This window comes from Anopheles cruzii, chromosome 2 (genome assembly GCF_943734635.1).
Source record: "Anopheles cruzii chromosome 2, idAnoCruzAS_RS32_06, whole genome shotgun sequence".
NCBI lineage: Eukaryota > Metazoa > Arthropoda > Insecta > Diptera > Culicidae > Anopheles > Anopheles cruzii.
The window spans coordinates 14970306-14992813 of record NC_069144.1 but is presented as its reverse complement, the minus strand read 5'-3'; the positions used below and the strand labels follow the sequence as shown (position 1 = coordinate 14992813).

The 22508-nt window shown below is 50.9% G+C and overlaps 1 protein-coding gene across 1 annotated transcript in view; it reads right to left on the bottom strand.

The window, feature by feature from the left end:
• The window catches only part of LOC128278509 (MOXD1 homolog 2-like), a 79434-nt gene extending 64664 nt beyond the window's left edge, over positions 1–14770 (bottom strand). Inside the window, exon 1 of the mRNA XM_053017239.1 lies at positions 14468–14770. Within this exon, the coding sequence (XP_052873199.1) occupies positions 14468–14770 (303 nt within the window). The remainder of the gene's footprint in view (positions 1–14467) is intronic.
• Positions 14771–22508: the final 7738 nt, after the last annotated feature.

The window sequence follows — 22508 nt, the reverse complement described above, 5'->3', positions numbered from 1 at the left end:
ATTATTAGCGCCATCTCTATGGTAGTCCCGGGACTTTTTGAACGGTGTGATAAAGGAGCGAGGGTCTTGGACAAATCCTGCCCCCGCTTCAGCCCCCTTTCCCGGACAATGGCCAATTGTTCTCGACTTCTAGGCAGACCCTAGGCAGTCACCGTTTGTCGACCGGCTGACCTAATACCTTTCCCTGAGACCTGAGAGCCAAAAAACTGGATCCATCGTGGGCCGTGTGCGTGTGTGTGTGGGGAAGATATCTGGGTCCGTAGATCTGCAGCAGGATACGGTGGGCAAATATGAACGCACACGCACGAAACTCGAATCAAAAGGATCGCGGTGGCCCATCGATCGCACTAATGTACGCACATTTTATGACGGATCACATGGCAAAGGTCGTGCGGATCCATACGGGCCCGCCGCACGGAAAAAGTAATTTAAAAGCAACATCAAACCACATAATTACATCGCGCGCGCGATGGCCACAGCAGCATGGCTGGCTCCGTTCCCTACCCGCAGCCCCGCACTCAATGAAACATCATTTACATCAATTCTAATTATGACGAGTAAACAACTGTGCGGCGTGTGCAAATATGCAGAACTCGCCCGTGGATTGGATTGGCCACAGTTCGGTTCGGTTCGTTGCACAACATCGGCGTTTGTGCGCGGATTGCACGCGGACATTTAATAACTCACCACCGCGACGCCGCAGCGGACGAGCGAAGATTGTTTGGTCGACGCATCCACATCCTCCGATCAAAGTGTAGCCGTTTTGGAAAATTTGAAATCCAGCGGCAAATGAACCGTTTACGGGGTAATTAAAATCGGTGCGAAGTTCGGTGCCAATCCGGATCGCAAGCCGGTGTTGGTGACCGGCACCCATTGACGGTCGGTGAGCGAATTCACATTGCTGCTCGGTCAAAGTGCATAAGTTCTTTGTTATTAAAATAATAATGAAATTAATTAAAGGCCGCTTTCGGTTGATGATTGGCGGTTCCGATGCTGTAACACGTTAGGGAAGGCGAAAGCTCTGTCTTTGTCCTGTCAAACTTCGGCGCGCTTCTGATGTTATCAAAGGCGGCAGCCACTAACCGTGTACCGTTGTTTCATAACCGTTCAAAACTCAAATATTTACTCTGACGCTGCGACGACCCGTATCAACGACGACGATCGGCCGGCCGGTCGGCGTAGTATGAGCAGTTATTCGCAAATGACAGGTGTATGCGCGCGGACTGCCACACTGAGGCGGAGTCCCACGTTGGGGTGCCTCTCTGGTATCATTATCCATTTCCTTCGCCAACCCATTGGATGCACAATGCAATGCACAATTATCCCCTTCGTTGAGGCCGGTTGTTGGAAGCCGAGGAGAGACCGAGAGACGGAAGACAGGGTAATGAATTTCTTTCACCATTCTTTCCTCCCGGTTTGCCAACTCGTTACAAATTGCGCGCCGTAATTGAAGCCGGCCTCCCGGAGATACACCTGAGCGAGCGGTTGTGTAATCATAAACCATCCCCAAAAAGGGCTGGATCCCCCGGGCTCCGGCCGATAAGTCAAATAATTATGCAACGTCTTCAGTGAACGCAACGAACGCGGTGCCGCATACTGGTTGATCGCATCGCAGTGCGCCATCGAGAGCACGCCAATCGCAAGGAAGCCAATTATCGGGAGGCAGCATAAACAAAAACGCGAGCGCAACGATATTTATATTGCACCGCTCACCTGGCCCTTTTCCTGATACACCTGATCACGGGCCCCGGGAAAGAAGACATTTTTGACAGGCTTACGTAAGGTGGGCCCACGACTGGCCAACAGCATCCGACCAGAAGCACCAGCAGCAGCAGCAACAGCAGCACGGTCGGATAATTCATGTAAATGCGGACTGGCCCGGTGTTCGACTAATAACGCGATGGGCGATAGAAAGTTGAAAAGCTACTAATTAGACCCTTTTTCGCTCTCTCTCGTTCTCTCTCTGTCTCGGTAGTGTATGCAATAAATACGAGCAAAAGAGTCCGCTCCGTTCATCCGGGCACGAGTCCTTCGAGACGTCTGCTCCGCCAACCGAAAGCGGCGGCCGAAACCGGTGACCCAAATACCTTTGATTCGCCGCGTGACTGGATGAAAATCATGACAAGGGTCAAGAAAATTTCCGGATCTATTTCCCTACCAACGAAATGGCCCCGAAATGGCCATCGCCAACCCCGCAAGGGGCAAGGGTAACGAAGAGAAACTTTTAATATTTATAATGTTACAAAATCATTCGCATGATAAGCAGCAACGATGATGACGGTGCTGCTGTTGCTGCTGATGATGATGATGGTGATGCTGATGGTGATGTGACTGATCTTCTTTATTCTTTCCAACCCGTCGACCACGTCGACATGGGGCACGTTTCCGTGCGGAGTGCGTCCATTTGCAAACGGATGCCAGCCGAGCTGAAGTCAGGAGACTTACCGAGTCAGGATGCTGTGCCCAAGGGGGCTCAGTATTAATTAGCTAATGCGAGTCATTCTCGAGCGGATTTCGATGTAGTATTCTCAGCTCAGTATCTCTCGTTTTAAAGTCTCGTTTCAAAAGGCAAATTAAAGATTCTGTTACAAGATCCATCAAAATGGTGCTCATAAACACACCCAGACCAAGTGGTAGCAGCATTAAGACAATTATTGTACAGAAAATGAATAAAAAGGCAGCGAAGGCGCGAAAGCTTTGAACTTTGCGCGAAGCGATATCGAAACCAATTTCATAAAGCATCACTCGGGTCGGTTCGGCACGAAAAAACCTTCCCTAATTAGTGGGTCACTCTCGTCGTCGGCTCTTCGGGAGCCGCCTATTTTCGAAGGACATCACCTTCCGGGGCTGGGCGCGTCTGGCAGCAAAATCGTTGAATGGCTTCCGCGCCGACACCCAACGACCCAACAACGTGGCCATGGCAACGTGGTGAAAATGGCAAAAATTCTCCGTCTCCGGTCGTCTAAGATACCTTTCCGGCGAACGAGAAAAATAATTGTAATAATTTAAGGGAAAGTATTTGGCGAGTTTTTGCGCCACACCGGCACGGCGGCGGTGGTGGTTGCGTAACGCCGCCGAGCGGGAAAAGTTGGCGAGCCGGGTGAAAAAAACCCCCGAAATGTGTAACACACAAAAGAGCGGCGGGGACTCCTTTTTTGCTGCTGCTCCTTCGCAGTCCTTCGGATCCTCGGGCGGGATTCTTGTTGAGGTTTTGTCGGTGGCGCCCAAAGTCGGTGGCGAAATAAGGAAAAAAGAAAATGCCGCAGAGCTTCTGAAAACGATCTCCTTTTTCTCGGCTCCACATCTCGGCTTTAGTTGTGTGCGTGTGTGTGTGCTCGGGGTCTAAAGGTTACAGCAGCAAGAAAAGCGACCTCAGCTGTGTCCGCTGTGGGACGGGAGGAAAAAAGAAACGCCGGACGGATCAACAAGCGGGCACTCTCACTGTCAGGAACCTGCCAAAGGAATCCTGATGAATCCTAAGTATTTCCTTTCCAGAGTTGCTCAGGGAGCTTCCCTGATTGCCAACACCGGTCGACCTTTGCGGGGATGACTTTGCATCCGCAAGTGGGTGAGAGTATCCCCACCCCGGATGGAGAAGGAAAAGATATCGACTCCGGGCGCAAAAACCTCCGGATCACTAATTTATCATTCAAAAGCGGCCGCCACATGACCGAGAAAGCGGTACTTTTATCCTTCCGGGTGCTGCCGAGGTCTCGCTCGCTCTCTGAGAAGCATCAGCATCAGTTGACCAGCATGTTGGGTCTACCTTCCTGGCTGGGTCTGATTATGGCCATGACTCATCGCCTTCGGTGCCTGGCGGCGACATCGATGAGACGTCGACGCGCTTCCCGGTTCCCCTCGCCCAGAAACGCCGCTGATGATCATGATGATGAAGATGGATTTGTTGGAAAGTTTTCCAATTAAAGCATTTTTGCAACGGCAAGGCTCACGTTTTTCCGTACCGTCATGCCGTTGCGATCGGGAAAACGGCTCACGTTCGGGAGGTGCAAAAAGCGTGCGCGATTACGCACGACAAACGAACAACACATGGTAAAAATGGAACCCGTGTGACATCATTCTCTCCGGGATGGGATATTCTGCTTAAACATTCGTGTGTGCGTGCGTGTGTGCGTGCGGTCCCCAATAAATCTTGGCGATCGCATGCTGTGGGTCGGAGAAACCGAGAACCCCATTTACATCACTCAACACTCGCAGCGTACAGCGTCGAGGCGAATTCGCATGAATCAACGCCAACCGGTGCCGGCCGAAGACACGCAAACGATTTCCTGAACGCGATTGATTCATTGGATTTCGAAGATTTATTTCGGAGCTTTTATTGAACCCCCGGCACAGGCACCCCTGGCGGACCCACGCGGCCCCGATGATTAATCAGCCATTGATGAATGATGAAAACATCTCACGACCGGCGGTGGGGGGTCTTTGGGGCGCGGTTCCTTCAAGAACCGGTGCCACAGTCCGAGAGGCTAATTCCTACGAGCTCCAGGGTTATTGTATTTATTCTGCCGAGTATTCTCGAGAACCCTTAGTGGGGGGCCGCGTGGTTCATTATGGCCAAACGACCAGGCCAGGCCAACGTTAGCACACCATCAACACCCAGACCAACCCAGGTCGGCTAACGGCTACCGGAAATTACACATTGGGCCCCGGTGGACCAACAGTGGTTCCCTGGCTGTGGGTCCGAAAATGTGCCACATTTCCTTCCGGTTCCGGGTGAAGGTGCCGCCGCCAACAATGACCGGTGGGACTTTCCTGAAGTACGTTGTTACGGAATATCGCAATAAAAAGGACCCTAAAATAGTACCCCAAACGAGACCGAACGTAGCAAGGGGCAAATTTGTATAGGGCGCCACCATACAAGGTGCCAAAATGTAATAAATAATACCAACTTTTTATGAGAAGGATGAAATATGCGATCGAATGGAAGGAATGGGGCATTAAACATATTAACAGAAAAATGTTTTCAAATCAATCCTGCCTTGTGCGCTAACAAACTAACCTCAATTACGTGTTTTCCATCGAATGAATTGATTTAAACCCTTTTCGCTCGTTCGCTAAGTAAAATTTACGCAGTACATCGCCTAGAAAGCGGCTAGAAATAGACAGTCTGACAGTAAATTCCCCCGGCGGTGTCACTTAACCCATTCGGGACCCCTTCGGGAGCCACAGAATGCCGGAAATCGAAGCCCGCACCGCATAGCGCAGCGCGCGCTCGGTAATGAAGATTTATGCGTTAAGCCCACGGCAAGCACGGCCGGCTGCCAATATATATATCGGACCGCACCGAAAGGACTACACACATTTTGGGAGGCTCAAATGAAAATTTACTAGTTCGTCGGCGAAGGAAAAATGGAGCCCAGGAGCCCAGCAAACACAAAAAAAAAGAAAACAAGGTGACCGACCCAAAATAGCGACGGCTCCCGCGAGAGGACATTCCGGGAAGCCCGGGTAATCCATAACCTTCATTTTATCATCACGCGCCATCGTTATGGCATTCCCAGGAAGTGGTCAAGCACCGGCCCGAGAACCGCGTCCCCTTTCGCCCTTTATGCTGTGAGCTTTTTCTCACACACAGATAAAAACACACACACACGAAACAACAGAAACGAATAAAACTTTGCTCCATATTCGGCGCGTCGATTTAGAGAGAGTGGACACCAGAAAAAGGTGCGGCCGGGAAACAAAACAGGAGTTTTCCCGGGTTTTTCCGCCGCACACACACGCGGGCGCTGACGGGGAGCGTATGCGCGTAGTCCTTTGGTTCTTTTTGGCGCAATTTAATAATTCCGATGATAAATGTGTCTCACACGCCGGGGCGGGGTCCCGGGGAAATGGCACTACCGGGAATTGGGCACACAGTAATTTACCCGCAAAAGCATCACAGCCCGAGTGGTGCACCCGTGTGTCGCACCACCTTTCTGCAGTGGAAAACACGCCGGTGGACAGTGTAATTAATTTATTGCATCGCAGCGCTCTTATCGGTGCGAATCCATCGCTGCGGATCGATCGATTGGCCCACCCAGCCGATTGTTTCCCATCCGATATCCGGTGAGGAGGATTGGAGCTTTACAACGGGTCGGTTGTTTTTTACGACCCCCAGGGCTTGTTTCGTTGTTCGGGCCGCAGCGGCTGCTGCATGTGGCGGGCCATAATCAAAAGCCAAGAAAATGAGGTCGGAAGGCTAGTAGCAACAGCAGCAGCAGCAGAAATCGGCAAATTATGTTCGGTCACATAGTACAAAATCAATAAACAGAACATTATTTATTGGTGCGCGGGCTCCGAGCACCGTGCGGAACGACCCCTAGCCTCCCCCGAGCGGAGGTCCTCGTCTTGAACGGTTCATCGAACATACGTCGTTCGGGGGGGTGACGCTCACCAAGGCACGCATCATTGGATGTATCGTTTTTCCGCGCAAATTCCGCCCATTCCGGCTTCCTTGATGGTGAAAGTTGCCGAACATACCATGAGCGAAGGCCTTCGTCCCGTTCCTGCTGTGCCGAAGGTGAAATACGAAATACGGTTTGGTTTTTATATCTTTTCCTTCCGCTCGGGTAGCACCTGACTTCCGCTCTGCTGGTGGCTGCTGCCGAAACGGGCTAACGAGTTTCTTCTCACATCTCCGGCTCGATGGAGCCGGCCGGCGGGGTTTAAAGATGGCGCCAGCCAGCGGCCTAACGACGGGAGTCGACTCTTCCACATCGATTCACCCTTTTGTGTCGCGCCGGGGCTGATGGTTTCCGAAAACAGAGTCAATTTTAGCGCCGTGCGCTCGCTCTTACATGGAGCTGGGCGGCAGAAAGAAGCCTAGAACACGGGGTGGCAGGAACAACCCCCCGCACCGCACGGTGGCGCACAAGAAATCACATTCGCACACGTGTAGAACACCGCTCACGGCTCACGGGAAGTGCTGAATCGGCAGAGCCGGGCGGGTGGCCCCAGTGCCGGTGCCGCACCCGCATCGTAGGAAAAGGTAATAAAACTAACGACGAAATTTATGTTTCTTTCTTTGTTTTATATCACTCTCCTACACACTCCTACAGCGGGCGTCAGTAGAGTGGGCGGCTGGCCATAACGCCACCGGCACACCGAAGTGGCGGCTGGTGGGAAGTGAGTGCCTGTTTCTAAAAAAAAAAACACACGGAAGCGAGAAGTTCACACCTCAGCACAAATCCACAAAATTCTTTGTTCTTTGGTAAAATTGGAATGAAAATTGCTACAAATCGACGCCAGCGAACGATTGGTTAATATTTTGCTGACAGAAGGGCGGCGATCGAAAACAACAAAGAGTCCTTTGGAAAACCCGAAACAACGCGACGTTTGACGGGTGCAAATTGGAGTGTCAAAGTTCAAAAAAGGCTTTAATGTTGTATAAGTTGTTAAGTCTTAAAATTGTTGCTCTGTTCTGTTGATGCTTTCATTGCTGTTTTCGATTTCCATCCTTGCCACCGGCTGCTTACATCTGGAAGATGCTTACGATTCTAGGCCAGACACATCACTGTCAAGTGCACACTCACCCGCTGGCGGCGGAGAAAGAATCGCCCAGGATGGAAGGTCCCGTTCCTGATGGTTTCTTATCTTTCTACGATGTGACTTCTTCACACGACAAGCGACCCATGAAGATGGGTTCATTTTCTTCGATGTGTTTTTTCTTGTGCCCTGCTTTCAGATTTTCCTCACCGAAGCCCCGCCAACCTCGGTCGGGATGCGTAAAACTAGGACATCACCGCTTACACGGTGCGTGGTGGTTGCGCGTCGCGATGCGAAAGACACAAGTCAACCGAAGCTATCTTAATCAAAAGCACATCCATCCATCATTTCACTGGAGACAATCGGTGGCGTTCCATTTGGAAAACCGGAGGAAAGATTCTGTGCCACACACGCCTCAATCGATTCGCCTGCCTTCGCTTCCTGGTGCCTGGGAGGGCGAAAGTGCCATTACACTGACACAAGCACACCTGAGCACGGTGTGCATGGAAACATCCGTACGCTCCCGAAAAGCACTCAATTAATAACGCAGACCGGGAAACATGTCGATGGAAGCGGCCAGCACCGAGGATCCGGGAGCGCAGGTTAAAAATGGCTCTCAATTGCAGCAATACAACCCACTCGCAGAACGGCATTTCGGGCTCACGTGGCAGCGGAACCTTTAATATCCCACTCAAATTTTAATGTCCTTTTCGCTGGAACACCCGCGGATTGCCGTTGCTCTGATTCGGGCTTGGCCCCTGCATCTACGATTCTACGAAATTGGGCAAACGGCGGCGAAGACAGCGAAGTTGAGAAATAAAACACCGCCAGTGAGACCCCGGCCCGGTCGTTACCGGGTGCTGGCGAAACAAAAATACGCGAAGGAAAAATCCTATCACCACGCCAGCGCAAACGACCCATGAAATGGAAAATCTTTCTCGCCACCAGGGTGCGGGCGGGCGGACTCGCGCAGAAGTCATTTGATTGATGGAGTTCGTTACAATTTATAAGACAATTCCGCGAAACTTGCGCCACAAGTCGGTCCGGGTCTGGGATCTGACTGTGGTCTGGATTTGATTACTGATTGCAGCGAATTTGTAGAAATTGTAATAAAATTAGTTACACTACCGATTTTTCCGATGGTTTCCTCGTGGCCCGTGGCGTTCCGCGGGGCAACAGCAAAGCGCACAATGGATTGCTGTGGCTATTGTTGACCCATGGTTTTTGTTTTCCGTATCCTTTTGGTGAACGAAATCTTTAAAGGGCACCCAAGCGTCTTCTGTGGGTTGATCGTTAATTGCGAGTGAATTTGCTTGGGTTCAGTTCACAAGATCCTTCCCGGAAGATAATACGAATATAAGCATAATTGCGGAGCTATGTGGCAGTACCGTTGAACCGTTCTCATCCTTATTTGCGTGCCCGTTGGAGCAACAAAAAAGAAACAAAGAGCCATCAAGAATCCTTCGAGAAATTCTTTCCCTAGGTAGCTTCTGATGAGTATTAGAAGTCACTGTTCCGATTCTTTGAACGTTGTTTGAGACGAACCACTAAACAACTTAGGTTCCACTCTATACCAATTAAAACACACGCGATCCGTGCCAAATTGAGGACGATTGAAGTCGTGTGCTTTCGTGACTCACGGTCCCATTGGCAGTCGTCGTTCCGATTGATTGAAACTGATTAGTGCTTCGTCGATTGCGACAGACGAAAAGTTCGCTCCGATCAAGAGAGTTTCGAACCCTCCCGGTACGCCTGTAGTTCGTTCTGGAGATAGAACTACAGCAAAAAAAAGTCTCTACAATCGATCGGGGGCCGTTCCACAACACTTGGCTCGGGCACGCAACAGCTTATCGGATTTAGCGTGGCCAACCCACCCACCCCGATAGGCAGGCATCGGTTTATGTAAATTTTGCGCCAATGTGTTCGCCAGATCCAGATCCCGTACGCTGGCGTCTTCGGTCTTCGCTGCTCGGGAGAAATCATTTTCTTCCCCCTTTTATCCAGGGATTGCAGTGTCAGCGGCTTAGAGTGTCCCACATCGAATGTCAATTACGGCGTGAAAATTGAAAATATTTATGTATTTCCCATCCGCGCCGAGAGTGGGCCGAGTGGGAAGCGATTTTTCCGTCATGTGCCAATCATAAATTAGGGTGCGTCTTGAAGCCGCTTTCACTCCAGCTCCACGCAAAGAACGCATCGATTCCTGTTTTGTTTTCCCCCACAACGCACCGTAATTTCCTTGGTATCAGGTTGCAAGGAACTTTCCCTCTTTTTTGCCAGTCGCGAATCGAAAGCGGTGATGGCGTTGTATTTTACTACATTCGTTTTTTTCCTTACTCTCTGCTCTGTTTTAAATTGCTTTCGACAGGCGTCTTGTGGAGAAGACAAAGAAAAAAATGGTCCCAATCTAAACCGAACTCGGTGCTTTCGATTGTATTACAAAACTTTACGCCACCGCTCGGAATCGGAAGGTTGGCAATAATTCAGAAAAGCAAAGACATCGGTTTGATGGGTTCGAGATTTATGGGTGGCCAATGATCCTTATTTATGTGAGGCCACCTCCCTTGGCCGGTCAGGTGTTTTTCGATTTCGGTGTTTCACAAAATTAAACCACGCTGTTCCACGCGGTGCGCCATTTAGAGATGCAATCAAACGGTTTCACACTCTATAATCCAGGGCTCTTACCGGGTTTCTTACCATTAAAAAACAACATCGGCGGTGTTTAATCGGACCACCGATAAATTACTTTTCCCCACGCGCGCAAAACACCCGACACGAAATAAAATGGCTTAATTCGAGGTGAAATGGTGATCGAAATCTGTAAAACACCGGCCCGTGAAATCAGTCTCCAGTCTTCAGCGGCCTAACCTCGATGAACTCACGGCCCTGGGCACACTAAAGCGTACTTTTATGCTTTCGCCCGAGTGTGCAATAATCGAATTGAGCCCCAAAAATCCGTGGCGTTGCTACCTGGGGCATATCCTCCAGCTCACCCTCACACACACACACAAACACACGTGATAGCAATAAATCTCGACCCCCATAAGTAAAACCTCATTAATTTCGATTCTCCTTTAGCTGGCGCGGATGGAAAAAAGGCGCACCCTCTCCCGGTCGGCCGGCGATCGATATCTGGCCGCCGTCGGGGGTGGTGGTTGAAATTGCAACCCAACCAACAACAAAAACAACCAAAAACGAAGCTTGCGACCGGAAGCCTCGGAACTCGGCAAATGGAGAACTCATTTCCAGCGCATTAAACCAACGGCAAAAACGAGCGCCAAAAAGAGCCACAAAAATTAGACCAGAAGAAGGTGTGTATCGGATTGGGATCCTGCGCTACGATGGCACCCCGTCCGGGAGAGCGAGAAGATCGACTCTTCTTAATTACAGATCCCCGATCCCGTGGGGTGGCCACGGGAAAGGCGGCTCCACGGCAGGTTGCAACTTTTGGGTGCCGCGTTTCGGGAACTTCAGCTCACTTTGTGGAAATGGGCTCCGCCAGCCACTAACTGCCAGCAGTTGCAGCGGAACAGCATCTCGATTCGCCGTGGCTCGGCCACTTTCGTTCGATGGAATAAATTTAGCGTAAATTAAATTATTTCTAGATCATTAAGAACAGAGTGTTCGCCGTCGTCCACCGGGGGCGTGTGCGGTTAAGTGTTGTCGGTTTACTCGGTTACCCTACGTCGCGTACCGAGCGAAGGAAGGAAAGTTTGGCCAAGATTGTGTGCCCGAACTCCGGGTGGTTCGGGATGAAGCGACGTGAAATCAGGCGATTCTCAATGGGCTGGGACGCCAGCCCTAGACTATCTTGTCTAATCGATCGTGCAGATTGAAACCGAAGAAAAACGGTTCGTTTATTAAATTTTTTGGGGCAACCACTGGTTAGGACACCCCGACCAAATGTCGGGCGTCCTGTACCATCAGGTCCAGCGAGCGTGCAGGAACCAAACCCGTCCCAATTCTACTTTCATTAATAATTAATTCGTTGTAATACATTTTTATGTAGCCCAAATGTAAGCTCGCGAGCGCCTAACCGTCTGACCAGACTAATAATCCATTAGACATGTGATTACGCGAGCGTCGGACAGAACGGGGCCTCGTCAGGTCGGCCGTCGTCGCAACCGCCGGCACGCAGATCGTAAAAGCCGTGGCCCACATAGTCGATTCCTGTTTATTGCACACCGTTCGGACCGGCGGCTTCAGCAATTGCTGCCGCTGCCGCAGGGACTCTGGGACTCCGGCAGTCGCCAGTCGTGGATGGCGTCGAGCCCAAAATTAGATTGTTCCGTTTCGGTTCTCGAGCCCGAGCCAGTTGCTTATTTTCTCACCTTCCCAACGGATGGACTGGGCTGATCCGGCACGAACCGAGTCCGAGAGATAAGAACCTGATAAGTTGGTAACGAGCACCACTCCAGCACGAGACGGCTCGGTGAGGACGCGCGCTTCCTGCTGGAGAAAACCTGCTGGGGGCGGCCCGGATGATAAAGAGCGAGCATTTAATTTTCTTCCCTTTTCTGCGCCTCGAACGCCGAAAGTGATACGAATTTCCCGCAGCGGGCGCTCAATAACCTGAGGCCTGGGGATATCCTGGTTTATTTCGGCCCATATCCTTTGCTCCCTCGATTTGTTTTTATTTTTTTTCCTCTTCTGGTGGATGGTGGATTGCGTAGTTCCATTGTGGCTCCCCCATCGGCCATTGCTAGCCGGGAGAGGGCTGTTATCTTGCCGCTCACGCGACTATACCTCAATCCGCCCGGAACGAGGATGCTATCACCCGGGCAAGCGGGACCGAGTCCGGACCGAATCTGTCGGACGGAATGCGTGCGCTCGACGAGCTCGTAAAAGTAAATTATTAATAGTAAAACCTCACTGACAAAAGAAAGTGCCCGAACTGTAACGACTTTCGCACCGGAAGTGAAGTACAACTTTTGATTAGATACCGCTAGCAAGGAGTACCATTGCAGTATCTGCTGATAGCGTTGTTCTGTAAACGATTTGCTCTCCAAAAATGAGGTACAAAGTGGCGGCCCGTTGGCCGTTTGGCATCTTAGACCGAGACACAGATACCCCGGTGCCCAGGTGATTGTCAGACATTTTCAAATTGCAATTTCTTGCGAAACGATCGCCCCGCGCGACTTTATGGCTTTGTTTTCGACCCGAGAGTTGTCCCAGCGCTTCCTAAACTCCCATCAATTATTCGCCACGTTTTCTTTTTGGTTTGTTCGGGCAATGTAATAACAGCTTAGTCATAAGCTTAATTTGTTTTCTGCAAAATGCACTTCAAGAACGAAAACAATTATGAATTTTTAAAACGTCTTTCCTTGATGCGGCGGGCAAAGAACAACGCCAAACGCCACCGCCACCGTGCCGCTTACTTCACAAAAACAATAAACCATAACAATAAATCAAAGTAGAATTAATTTTCGGAACAACTTCCTTATTGCGCACCTGAAGACGGCGGCGGAACGGTTCCTCAAGGTCCTCCTTCGAAGGCAAACACAATAAACGACACTTGGAAGCCCGGAGCCGGATAGACAGTGGCAGTGGCAGCAGAAATGTGCATTATGCTCGTCGATAAATCACCTTTCGCCGGGAAGAGTCCGATATTGATGGGCCATGGTTCCGTTCGCCGATGATGCTCTTCGGAGAGACTTCAGAGCCCAGAAGAGACTGGGTCGCGATGAAACGGTCCGTAAATAATTTATGGTCATAGTCGCGGTCGTTCTTGCAAGGATCGGTGGGAACCTGGAAACTCATGAACCAACTGCATCGTTACGGGACGTTCGAAGTCGTTCCGTCGACAGATCAACTAATCACGACGCCACGGAATGATCAACGATGACGCAATTGGCAAATGCAGCCAACTTCAAATCACGTACTGATTTCTCCAAAACTCACTGACGCTGTCAATTCGCGAAAACCCACGTCTAGGAGGTGCGGCCACTAAAATAGCCTTTCACAGGGCTGCGTTTTTCTACACAAATAAATTCAAAGTAGGAACTAATGTGCAGCCTTGTCCTGGCGAAAGGTTTACCGTGTTTTCCGAACCGGACAAACCGGAAAAACAGTCCCACAATTTCTTGATCGCCCACCGGGACTGGAACCCAAGACAATACAACTGGCAACCGGATCCCGTTCGCCGTGGTGAAAAGGGCTTGAAAGGACATAAAGTAGCCCCCCACCCCACCAGGGAGCGCCCACACCCACACAACATTCGATTCTGTTTTCCGAAAACCCTGCGAGGAAAAAAAATCCGCACGCAAGCCCGAGGAAGACAATTTTCACGGCTTATTCCACGGGCATCGGTGGGCCAGCTTTCAACCCCGGACGGGGTTGAAAATCCGGTTGTTTTGCTGAATTTCCGTTTCCCCCTTTTTCACGGCACACCACACACACACACAACGCAACCCATTTGTCCCGCTCGTTTCTGCGCGCGTATGTTTGTGCCATTTTTTTTTTGGGTGCCAAACAAGTCCGTTGTTTGTTTGTGAGTCTAATTTTACCGTCCCGAAAAGCGGGCCGAGCTTGGTTGTCTGAATGGGAAAATTATACACCGAACCCACCGACCGACCGAGCCGGTCGGTCGGAGGTAACACGGGCGCGTTCACCGTGTCGAGGGCGGAACGGAAAAACTCGTGTCGTGTCGTGCTGCTGTGTACCGTGAATCGCTTCGGTCGCCGGTCTAATGTGCTTTGGCTGGCCAATGAAAATGGCAAGAATTTTTGGCGAGATGTGTTTCAATAAATAGCCAACAGGCACCAAACTCCCTCCGGCCAGAATCGGTCTTTTGCTAATCAAATTGCCGAAGCACGAGAATCGAACGCGAACGTGTAATTCCTTCGAACTGGCCAAGGAATTCCGGCCCAAGGAATCCAATTATTGCGGTTGGGGTCCGATTGAAATTATTGGCCACCGGTGGTCAGGTGGCGGAAACGGATGGCGGGGGGGAATTTATTGGATTGCACCCAGCAAAGCTCACCTGAAAGTGGACGTGGCCTTGGTCGACCCAGCCGATGACGATGTCCGCCCCGTAGATGGTGCCGTCCTTCGAGAAGCCGAGCCCGATGTAGCCGTGGGTGCGGGCCTGCACCTCGAACGTGATGTCCTGCCCCGTAATGCTCCACAGCAACCGATAGTCCTCGTCGAGGAAGATGGCGTGGTCCCAGTGTGCCGCCGTCGCCAGCGACAACGACGACAGCAGGGCACCGAACAGGGCGCACGCCACGGCGGCCCCGCTTCCGGAGAATCGCGGCCTCCGTCGTCCTTGCGAGTCGGAGCACATTTTCACTAACTGGCCGTGGCCGTTCATCGGCTTGATTGCGACAGCAGCGACGGGAAGCATGGACACTGGCCTACTACTGCGTTACGCGCTTTTTGCAATTCGATTTACCACTTTTCAACGGCAACGCAAACTTCATCACTCATTTCGCGCTCTCGCGAAACTATACCGACCTTTTTCGCCTTTTTTCCGCACTTTTCATCGCCTTTCACTTTCCATTTGTTTTAAATTTTCCCCCAAAACCGTTTCGGACAACCTGAAAAGAGAAGAGGAAGAAAAACTGTAAATGAATTGGATCGAGGTTTGCTGAAGTAATGTCAACAAGTTGATAAACTGATCGCAATGGTAATCGATGACTTCTTCGATTGCCCGGTAACCGTCTGATGTCTCTGGGTGTCACTTTCCCCACACACACCTACTTCGATTTGCTCCGTCAAACGGCTGTGGGTGACGTAAAATAAACAATCCAAATCGAAACTAAACAATTGTCGGTTTTGTGATGAAAGTGGTTCCAAATGTGAATGAAAATGCTTCTTTATGGCTCTACTCCATTACAGTGCAAACAGATGTGCAGTTCGACTGCGAGCCACAAAGTTACACAATATCCGCCCATTGACAGAGAATGAGATCGTGTGTGTGTGTGTGTGTGTGTGTGTGTGTGTGTGTGAGAGGAAATGGCATCATTGTATAACGTTGCCACATGGCCGTCGGTTGCGCTCATAGACGCCTCGGACCGGACCGAACGGTGGCGGGGTTGAAAGGATATAAGCTTTGGCTGGCGCTGAATAAAAGATGACGAGATGGGAGGCAGTCTTATGTTTCCTTCACTGCCTCGACGACGAAGCATGAATCATTTTCCAGGCTCTCTCACTGTCTCACTCGCTCCCGCTCTTCAATACCAGCCCGCGCTTCCCGGCGCATAAAAGAGGTATGTACAGGTTTTAAATGTCAAGCGATTCCTTTGTTTGCGTTTCTAAAACCCCTTCACTGGCTTCCTTCCGGTTCGAAAATTGATCGATAATTTAAGGCACGTTGCGTACGTCGTCGTCCCAGCAAAATCGATACCGCCCGGTTTCGCCTTCTTGCCGTCACGTTGCTCCGCCGTTGCTCCGCCGGGCGATTATGTTGATGATCGTGTGCAAATAGGCGCCCTCTATTCAAAATACTTCTCCGAGCCGCCATCTCGGCCCTCGCCGCGATGAATCGAAAACATGCTTAAGCGATCGATTCGCGCGATGTCGAACGCCGCCCGCTCGACATTAAATTTCGACCCAGAACGCGCGAACGTCTGCCGTCTGCCGGCCGCAGATTATCATCATTAGAATATCAAATCATAATTATGTTAATGTACTTTTCGCGAAAGCGTCTAGCAGCCAGTGAACCCCGCGTTCCAGTTTACGAAAAGAACTTTTCAGATGTCAGCATCGGCTTCGGCCTCTGTCTTTAAGGATCGCTTTGCGGCCTGCCGTCCCGATGATAAGCCCCGCGCTCGCCCCGGGGGCTAATAACCATCATTTAGTGTGGTGTTCTTTATGTGCTCGAGAATGACTAAGCACCGCGCCTTGTGCACGCCACTTGGCAGCCTCGAATTAAATCGCGGCAACAGATTTCGCTCAATATCCGTCATCCTTTTTGGTGGTGCCCAGCGTAAACATGTTAAACCGCCGCGCCGTCTGGACGATGGAAAATGCTCTAGAAACGACTGAGAACCTAGAGCATCCTTTTTTTCCTTTAAGCACTGTTATCCTAATTTCAAATCAGTAAAAGGAAACCGAGGATTGGTTTTTCGTTCGGACCAACCCTTTTCACAAGTTCTTAACTCTTCACTAGAATGTCACAATTATATCAAAATGAACCGAATTTATAATCTTCTTTATCAAACCGACTAATGTTTTAGGAGTACGCGTTAGCAGAAGAGGCAAAACTCTGCACACATCGCATAAAACCACTGATGTTTATGCTGCGATATCAGCTATCAGATGTCTGGTAATGTTTGCTACACTTCAGTTTGGTTGATCGGGTTCGGGTGACGGTGAGTTGGCCGGGCTTCGTTGGATTGAGGTCGTAGACGAGTATCCCGTAAGTGTCGTTCGATACAAAGCACCAAGCACCATTTGCATGGTTTTCGGCAAATGTTTATCATTACCGAAATGTACCCATACCTCGGAGAAGGCCAAGTGCTTTAAATTCTGTCCTCAAATGGCTTCCACATTATCGCACATTTTGCTGGCAGCTGTTGGTTATGTCGCTTCTCTAGGCCATATGCCAACCTAAACGAACCGAGCGAACTCCTTAAAAGCCTCACGGAATTGGGATTGGCAACAGCACTCACCCTCGGCAGGGCACAGGAAAAAGAAACGAGAGCTGCATTAAGTTTATTATTGCGACCTTAATGCAAATCATAATTGCATTCCTTGCACCCTGAACCACAGCGCCATTACCAGCCAGCAACTTCCGACCGAATGAATAACAAATGAAAGTAATATTGACATTTTTCCTGCATTTCCCCATCGCATAGGAGCGCAGGATTATGCACGTGGTGCGCTGTGCTGTGTGCATTAGTCATGGCATTAGCACAGCCCTCGGAATGGACTCTGTGTGATGGCACGAAAGCTGCACAGCACATCCGATGCAGCCGATGGAAGTCGTCCGATGGCATGATCGATCGATTTGTCGTTTGATGTTCTCGACAGCTTCGGCACGAAGGGCCTATATTTTGCTCTCCAGCAGCAGCCGAAGGACTCGACCTAAACATCGTTATCAGACGTGCCCCGTGGGCTTCTTGCAAGCTTTCGCCCTTCGCCGTCACGCCCCAGAACATAGTAGTGCGCTCTCCAAAATAGACCAGAGAGTGCGCGCGCGCCCAATTTTCCCGTTTTTCCCAATTTTTCCGGCTTCACATCCTGAATGGCGAACGTGTAACACGCTTCCCGGTTCGCTTCCAATTGCACATTTCATTTGTCAAAGCGCACATTTTGTGTGCGGGCGGGCGGGCGGAGGACCCATTTGGCCCACCAGATGAGGGCGCGTCCTCCGTGCGGCAGCGTCAGCAATCAAAGGGCACCGGGACGACGAGTGCAGTCCCACTTCCTGCCTGCTCCGCACCGCTGCTGCACTTGCTAAACAAACCACATCTCAACGAGACTCGGCCCGAAAACGTCGGCTACCATCGTCGGCGGACGATGCCCGGGCAGCGGTGAAAAAGGAGCAAAAATTTATTACATCACGATGCAGATTTGCCTTTAACGATTTTCCTGCCAGCCCGTGCCACGGTGCCGTCCATCATGTATCGTCGTGTCGTGGGCTCCAGAAGGCTGTTCCGCAAATCGTCGTCATCGTCGTCGTCGTCGTCGCCGCCGTCGTTAGAATCTCTGTCGTTCGGTGCCGAAAAGAAAATTCGTGAAATGTTTGTGTCAGCGCATTGCGACTCTCCCGGGAGGTTGATTTCCCGAGAAGCAGTTGCAGCGAACGGGCATTTTCATCCAGTTTTCCGGTGGCTTTTTTTGTGTGGATCGCTCGTTCACGCTGCCATTTGGTGGATCCCTTCGTCCGGATGGAAAGCAACGGCGGAATGGCAAACGGCGGTGACGCTCTTCAAGTCTCAGAAGAATTTGCTGCCAAATTGGCGGTGCCTCGTGGCGGTGCCAGCGTGTCTAGGCAAATTGTGCTCCTGCGAATCGTCACCTAGCGGCGGCCGTGCGGGGCTGCGCCATCGTAATCATGAAATAATTGCATTAAACATCTTCCGAACAATTACCGTGCCGATTTGGCTGGAACCGTTTTACATTCGCAGCGCCAAATCAGCCTTCTCAGGGTTTCTCGATTTATCTTCGATTCGGGTTCCGTTTCCGTGACGTCGTAAAAACCAGATAGTCGTCGCCCCGGCCGGCAGCGAGTAGTACCCACGGTCTGCGGGTGCATCTTCTCGCTGCGACTCAACAGAAAGGACCTGCGGGCACCGAAAAACAGGAAAACAGAATCGGAAAAGTTTCCCAGCCCGACAAGAGTCCCCAGCTCAGCCAAGCCCAACGCAACACACAAAAGTGCAAAATCGCATTTTCCTCGCCGAAAGTCGTGAGTAGAAGCAGATGTTCGCCATCTTCGGCTGCTGGCTGGCTGGGTGGTTGTTGTTGAACAACTTTCTTGCACCGTCGTGTCCGGGACGTGGCACTTCTGCCGCTTCTTCGACGCTCCATCCGGGCCCTAGGGGGGGAGGCTACCAGTTTCGGGGTTCGGCGGCTTTTTTCTTCTTCTGCTTCCTACTTCTAGAGCACTTTTTGTGCTTTTTCCCAAACCCCCCGAAGAAAAGGTTCCCAAGAAAGCGCGTTGACTGGTGGCAGCAGTTGTTTCTCGCCTCTCGAAGGTCCCTGGTTCCGCCAGCGGTGCCAGGGTATTGGTCCCGTGGGGCGGCTGGACGAATGGGTGAAAATCAATATCCTTTACCACACGCCACAGCGAGCTTCGAGAAGGTCGGAGTACCAGCAGCCGCAGGAAGAACGAGAAAAACGATGGTTTTTCTCGGTGGTGTAGTGGCCAGCGGTAGCGGCAAAGTCGAGAGCGTATTCACCGATTTTCTGAGATACGAATTCTTCCCGAACCGCCTTTTTGGTCCCCACTAGTAGCAGCACCGTCAAGGGGCTCGCAAAAAGGGGCACTCGACCACGGTTCGGACCACGCCACAAATTTAGGATGACTCCCTCGCTCGCCCAGTGAATGGTTTAGTGGCCGAAAAGTTCAAAAGAAGTGAAGCGGGGCGGGGCGAAGCCTTATCTCGAGCGCCGCGGACTTGAGCGCCTCGGATGATGTTCGGGGGCCGTGAAGGATGTTTAAGATTTTCGTCGATGGCGTCGTTCCGCTTCCTTGCCGTGGCTTTTTCACCATTCTGTACCGGCCAAAGGGTACTGTACTTCTTCAAATCCCATCAACGGCGGAGTCTCAACGACTCTTACATGACCGGCTACGTTCCCGTGTGGGTCTCAAGTCCGACCGCAGACAAAGTTTGCGCGAAAGGAACCCGGACGAGACCAGAACCTCCCGAACTCCGGCGTGTCCAGATGTAAGAACCGCAAAGAGAGATCGGCCAGGGAAGATGAATCTCGGTGCCCAATCCAACCTGGGGCGTGTGTTCCGGGGAAAATCGATTCCTTACAAAGTTCATGCTGCTGCCGATGGCGGCCGCCGTCGTCTTCCGGCTTTCTTCCGGAGCTTAGCTTTTCAAAAAATACACCCACACACACACACGTTCATGAGGATTCGAAGAGTTTTGCGATATGTTGCGATAATAAAGAATAATTTAAACTTTACAGACCGAACTGTGTGAGTCTGAGTGCGGCGAGATTGTCGATCGAACACTGAATGAAAGGAAAGTTGCCGCCCTTAACTTTCCCATTTGGCTCAAGTTTTAGCTCTCGGAAAGAACCGCACGCCGGGCGCACCAGTGCACCAGCCCCAGGTTAGACCCGGTCGTGGCCCGGTAGATTAAGGTCTGGCAAAGATTTTTCTAAACTTCCACTTCCGTCTGCGTGGTTCCAAAAGTGGTTCCTTATCGGCGCGACGATAATGGAACGAATCGGCAACGGCACGGGCCGGAACCGGAAAGAATGGCAACAACCCAAATTGTGTTGTGGATAAGTAATTCTCATCCGCTCGCTTTAATGCTGTTTGCAAACTCGGCACAAAGCGACTACCAATGTACACAAGTTGGGTTGATAGAACAAATGGATAACAACTGTTCCGACAATGGTGGACCAGTGTAAAGTACGGTATTATTAATGATGCAGATGCTGCAGCCAAAGTCCTCGAACGAACAGTTTCGCTTCTGCCGCCCGATGAAAAAATGAGATACACTTAAAGCACCAAAAAGAGGAACGGAATCCGTTTGCAGTCCGTGATCGAGCGCTTCAAAGTTATCCTTCCATTAATTTGCGCACACAACGACACGAAACGACCGCCGACGACCGAGGATGGTGTGTGTGTGTGTGCGCGATTAATTTGCATAATCTGGCTAAATTTGAAACTGCACCGGAGAGCAGCGGGCCAGAGCGGACCATCCCGTTTTCCGCAGGGAGTACACAGAACTTTAAAAGCAACCCTCCCCTGCTGACTACGCCATTGAAGAAGGACCGAATCAAATCGGCTCTTATTGTCCTACAACGCGCCGTTGCGCGCGTCCCGCAATGGCGTCCAGATTTTGTGTTGTGTTTACGAGAATCTTTTGAACTTCACCCGAGGCCATCGAGTTCCGTACTCCTTCTTCCTGGGCTAGGGCTCCAACTCCATCACCCGGGCTGAGATCAATTTCAGGATCAGCGCCAGACCAGACCACTGGGAAGCAGAGATTATTTTCATAATGGTCGTAAAATTTCATTCCATCCGCGGCGAGGTTAACCAGCCGTCTGGACCGGGAATATCTGGTCCGGGAATGCCAATGACGCCGCGTTGGGGGAGTAAAAATTAAACAACATTACAATAATCTCGCAGCGAGCGGAATCTCGGCGGAAATGGTATCATAAAATCCCGCTCCAGACCAGAGCCAGACTCCCGGAGTTCCCGGAGTAGTACGAGATGAAGGATCGCTCGTCGAGCCGGTCTCGTAATGGCCGGTTCTCTCTCTCTCTCTCTCTTTCTGTCTCTCTGTCTCGTTAGCACAAAGCATGTAATTATGTGAAATCTCACGTTGTGCATAATGAAAGCCGAACCTTTCCCGTTGCCTCTTTTCTTTATTTTGGGATGTCCTTTTAGGGCCGACCACGGCTGATGGGTGGTCACGTATGAATGAGTGTGCGTGGGCGCGCGCCCGTGTGTGTGCATTCAGTCGAGCAGAAAAAAGGGAAAACTGAGCAGAGTGACATAAAGGGTCCGGCCGTCTGCGTGCGTTGCGTGCGTGGCATTATTTGGCGAGCCCGGCAGAAGATGAAATGAATCACTTTCGGCAAAAGATGACTATAATGATAATGGTGCTGGTGGCGCTTTCATCGCCGTGAGTGATGCTTATGCTTATTCGCCGAAAAGCAAAACGAACGAGAATGGAGGCCTCGAGACAGCGAGACAGAGAATCTCAAGAAACGGCACAAAAGGTGAGAAAAACGGGGAATGCCACAGGCACTCGGGCCCTAAGGCTTCCCCAACCGTCTAACGACGGCTGGAGACGATTATTGGACTAGCAGCGAAAATCGCTCCCACCGGGACAATGCCGGTGCTGATTGGAACAGAACTCCGGAATGCTGGACGGCGACAACGATAGGTCTTACTAGGAAACGAATCCTTCCTCGCGTACGCTCCCTGGCTTTAAGAGATGCGATGCGCTGCGAGATGGAAAAGGGACTCCGACGTTCGGGAGCGGCACGGCGCAGCATAATGATCAGCAGTTCATTAAAGTAGATAGCATGTTATCCGTTTGCCAAATTGTGTTATGCCGGAAGTGCTGATGAACAACGCATCGTGAATAATGAAGTAACCGAAGCACCGATTGCAACCCTCTGTCTGTTTCGGGGAACTTTGTGATACAAACCAGGCAATGATGCCGGGACCTCTCTTGAATTTACTATTTATGAACATTTTGTTACTGTTTACAATCAACTTAATCGCCTCCGATAATTTTGATTTTAATGGAATTCCCGTACCGCGGTCCGGAGAACACAGTAATTTGCTGAGAATGTTCGCCGAATGAACATCCAACAGGTCCGCCATCTCCTGTGAGCATTGCGTCAGCGAAACACGATCCGCAAACTGGGTATGCGTT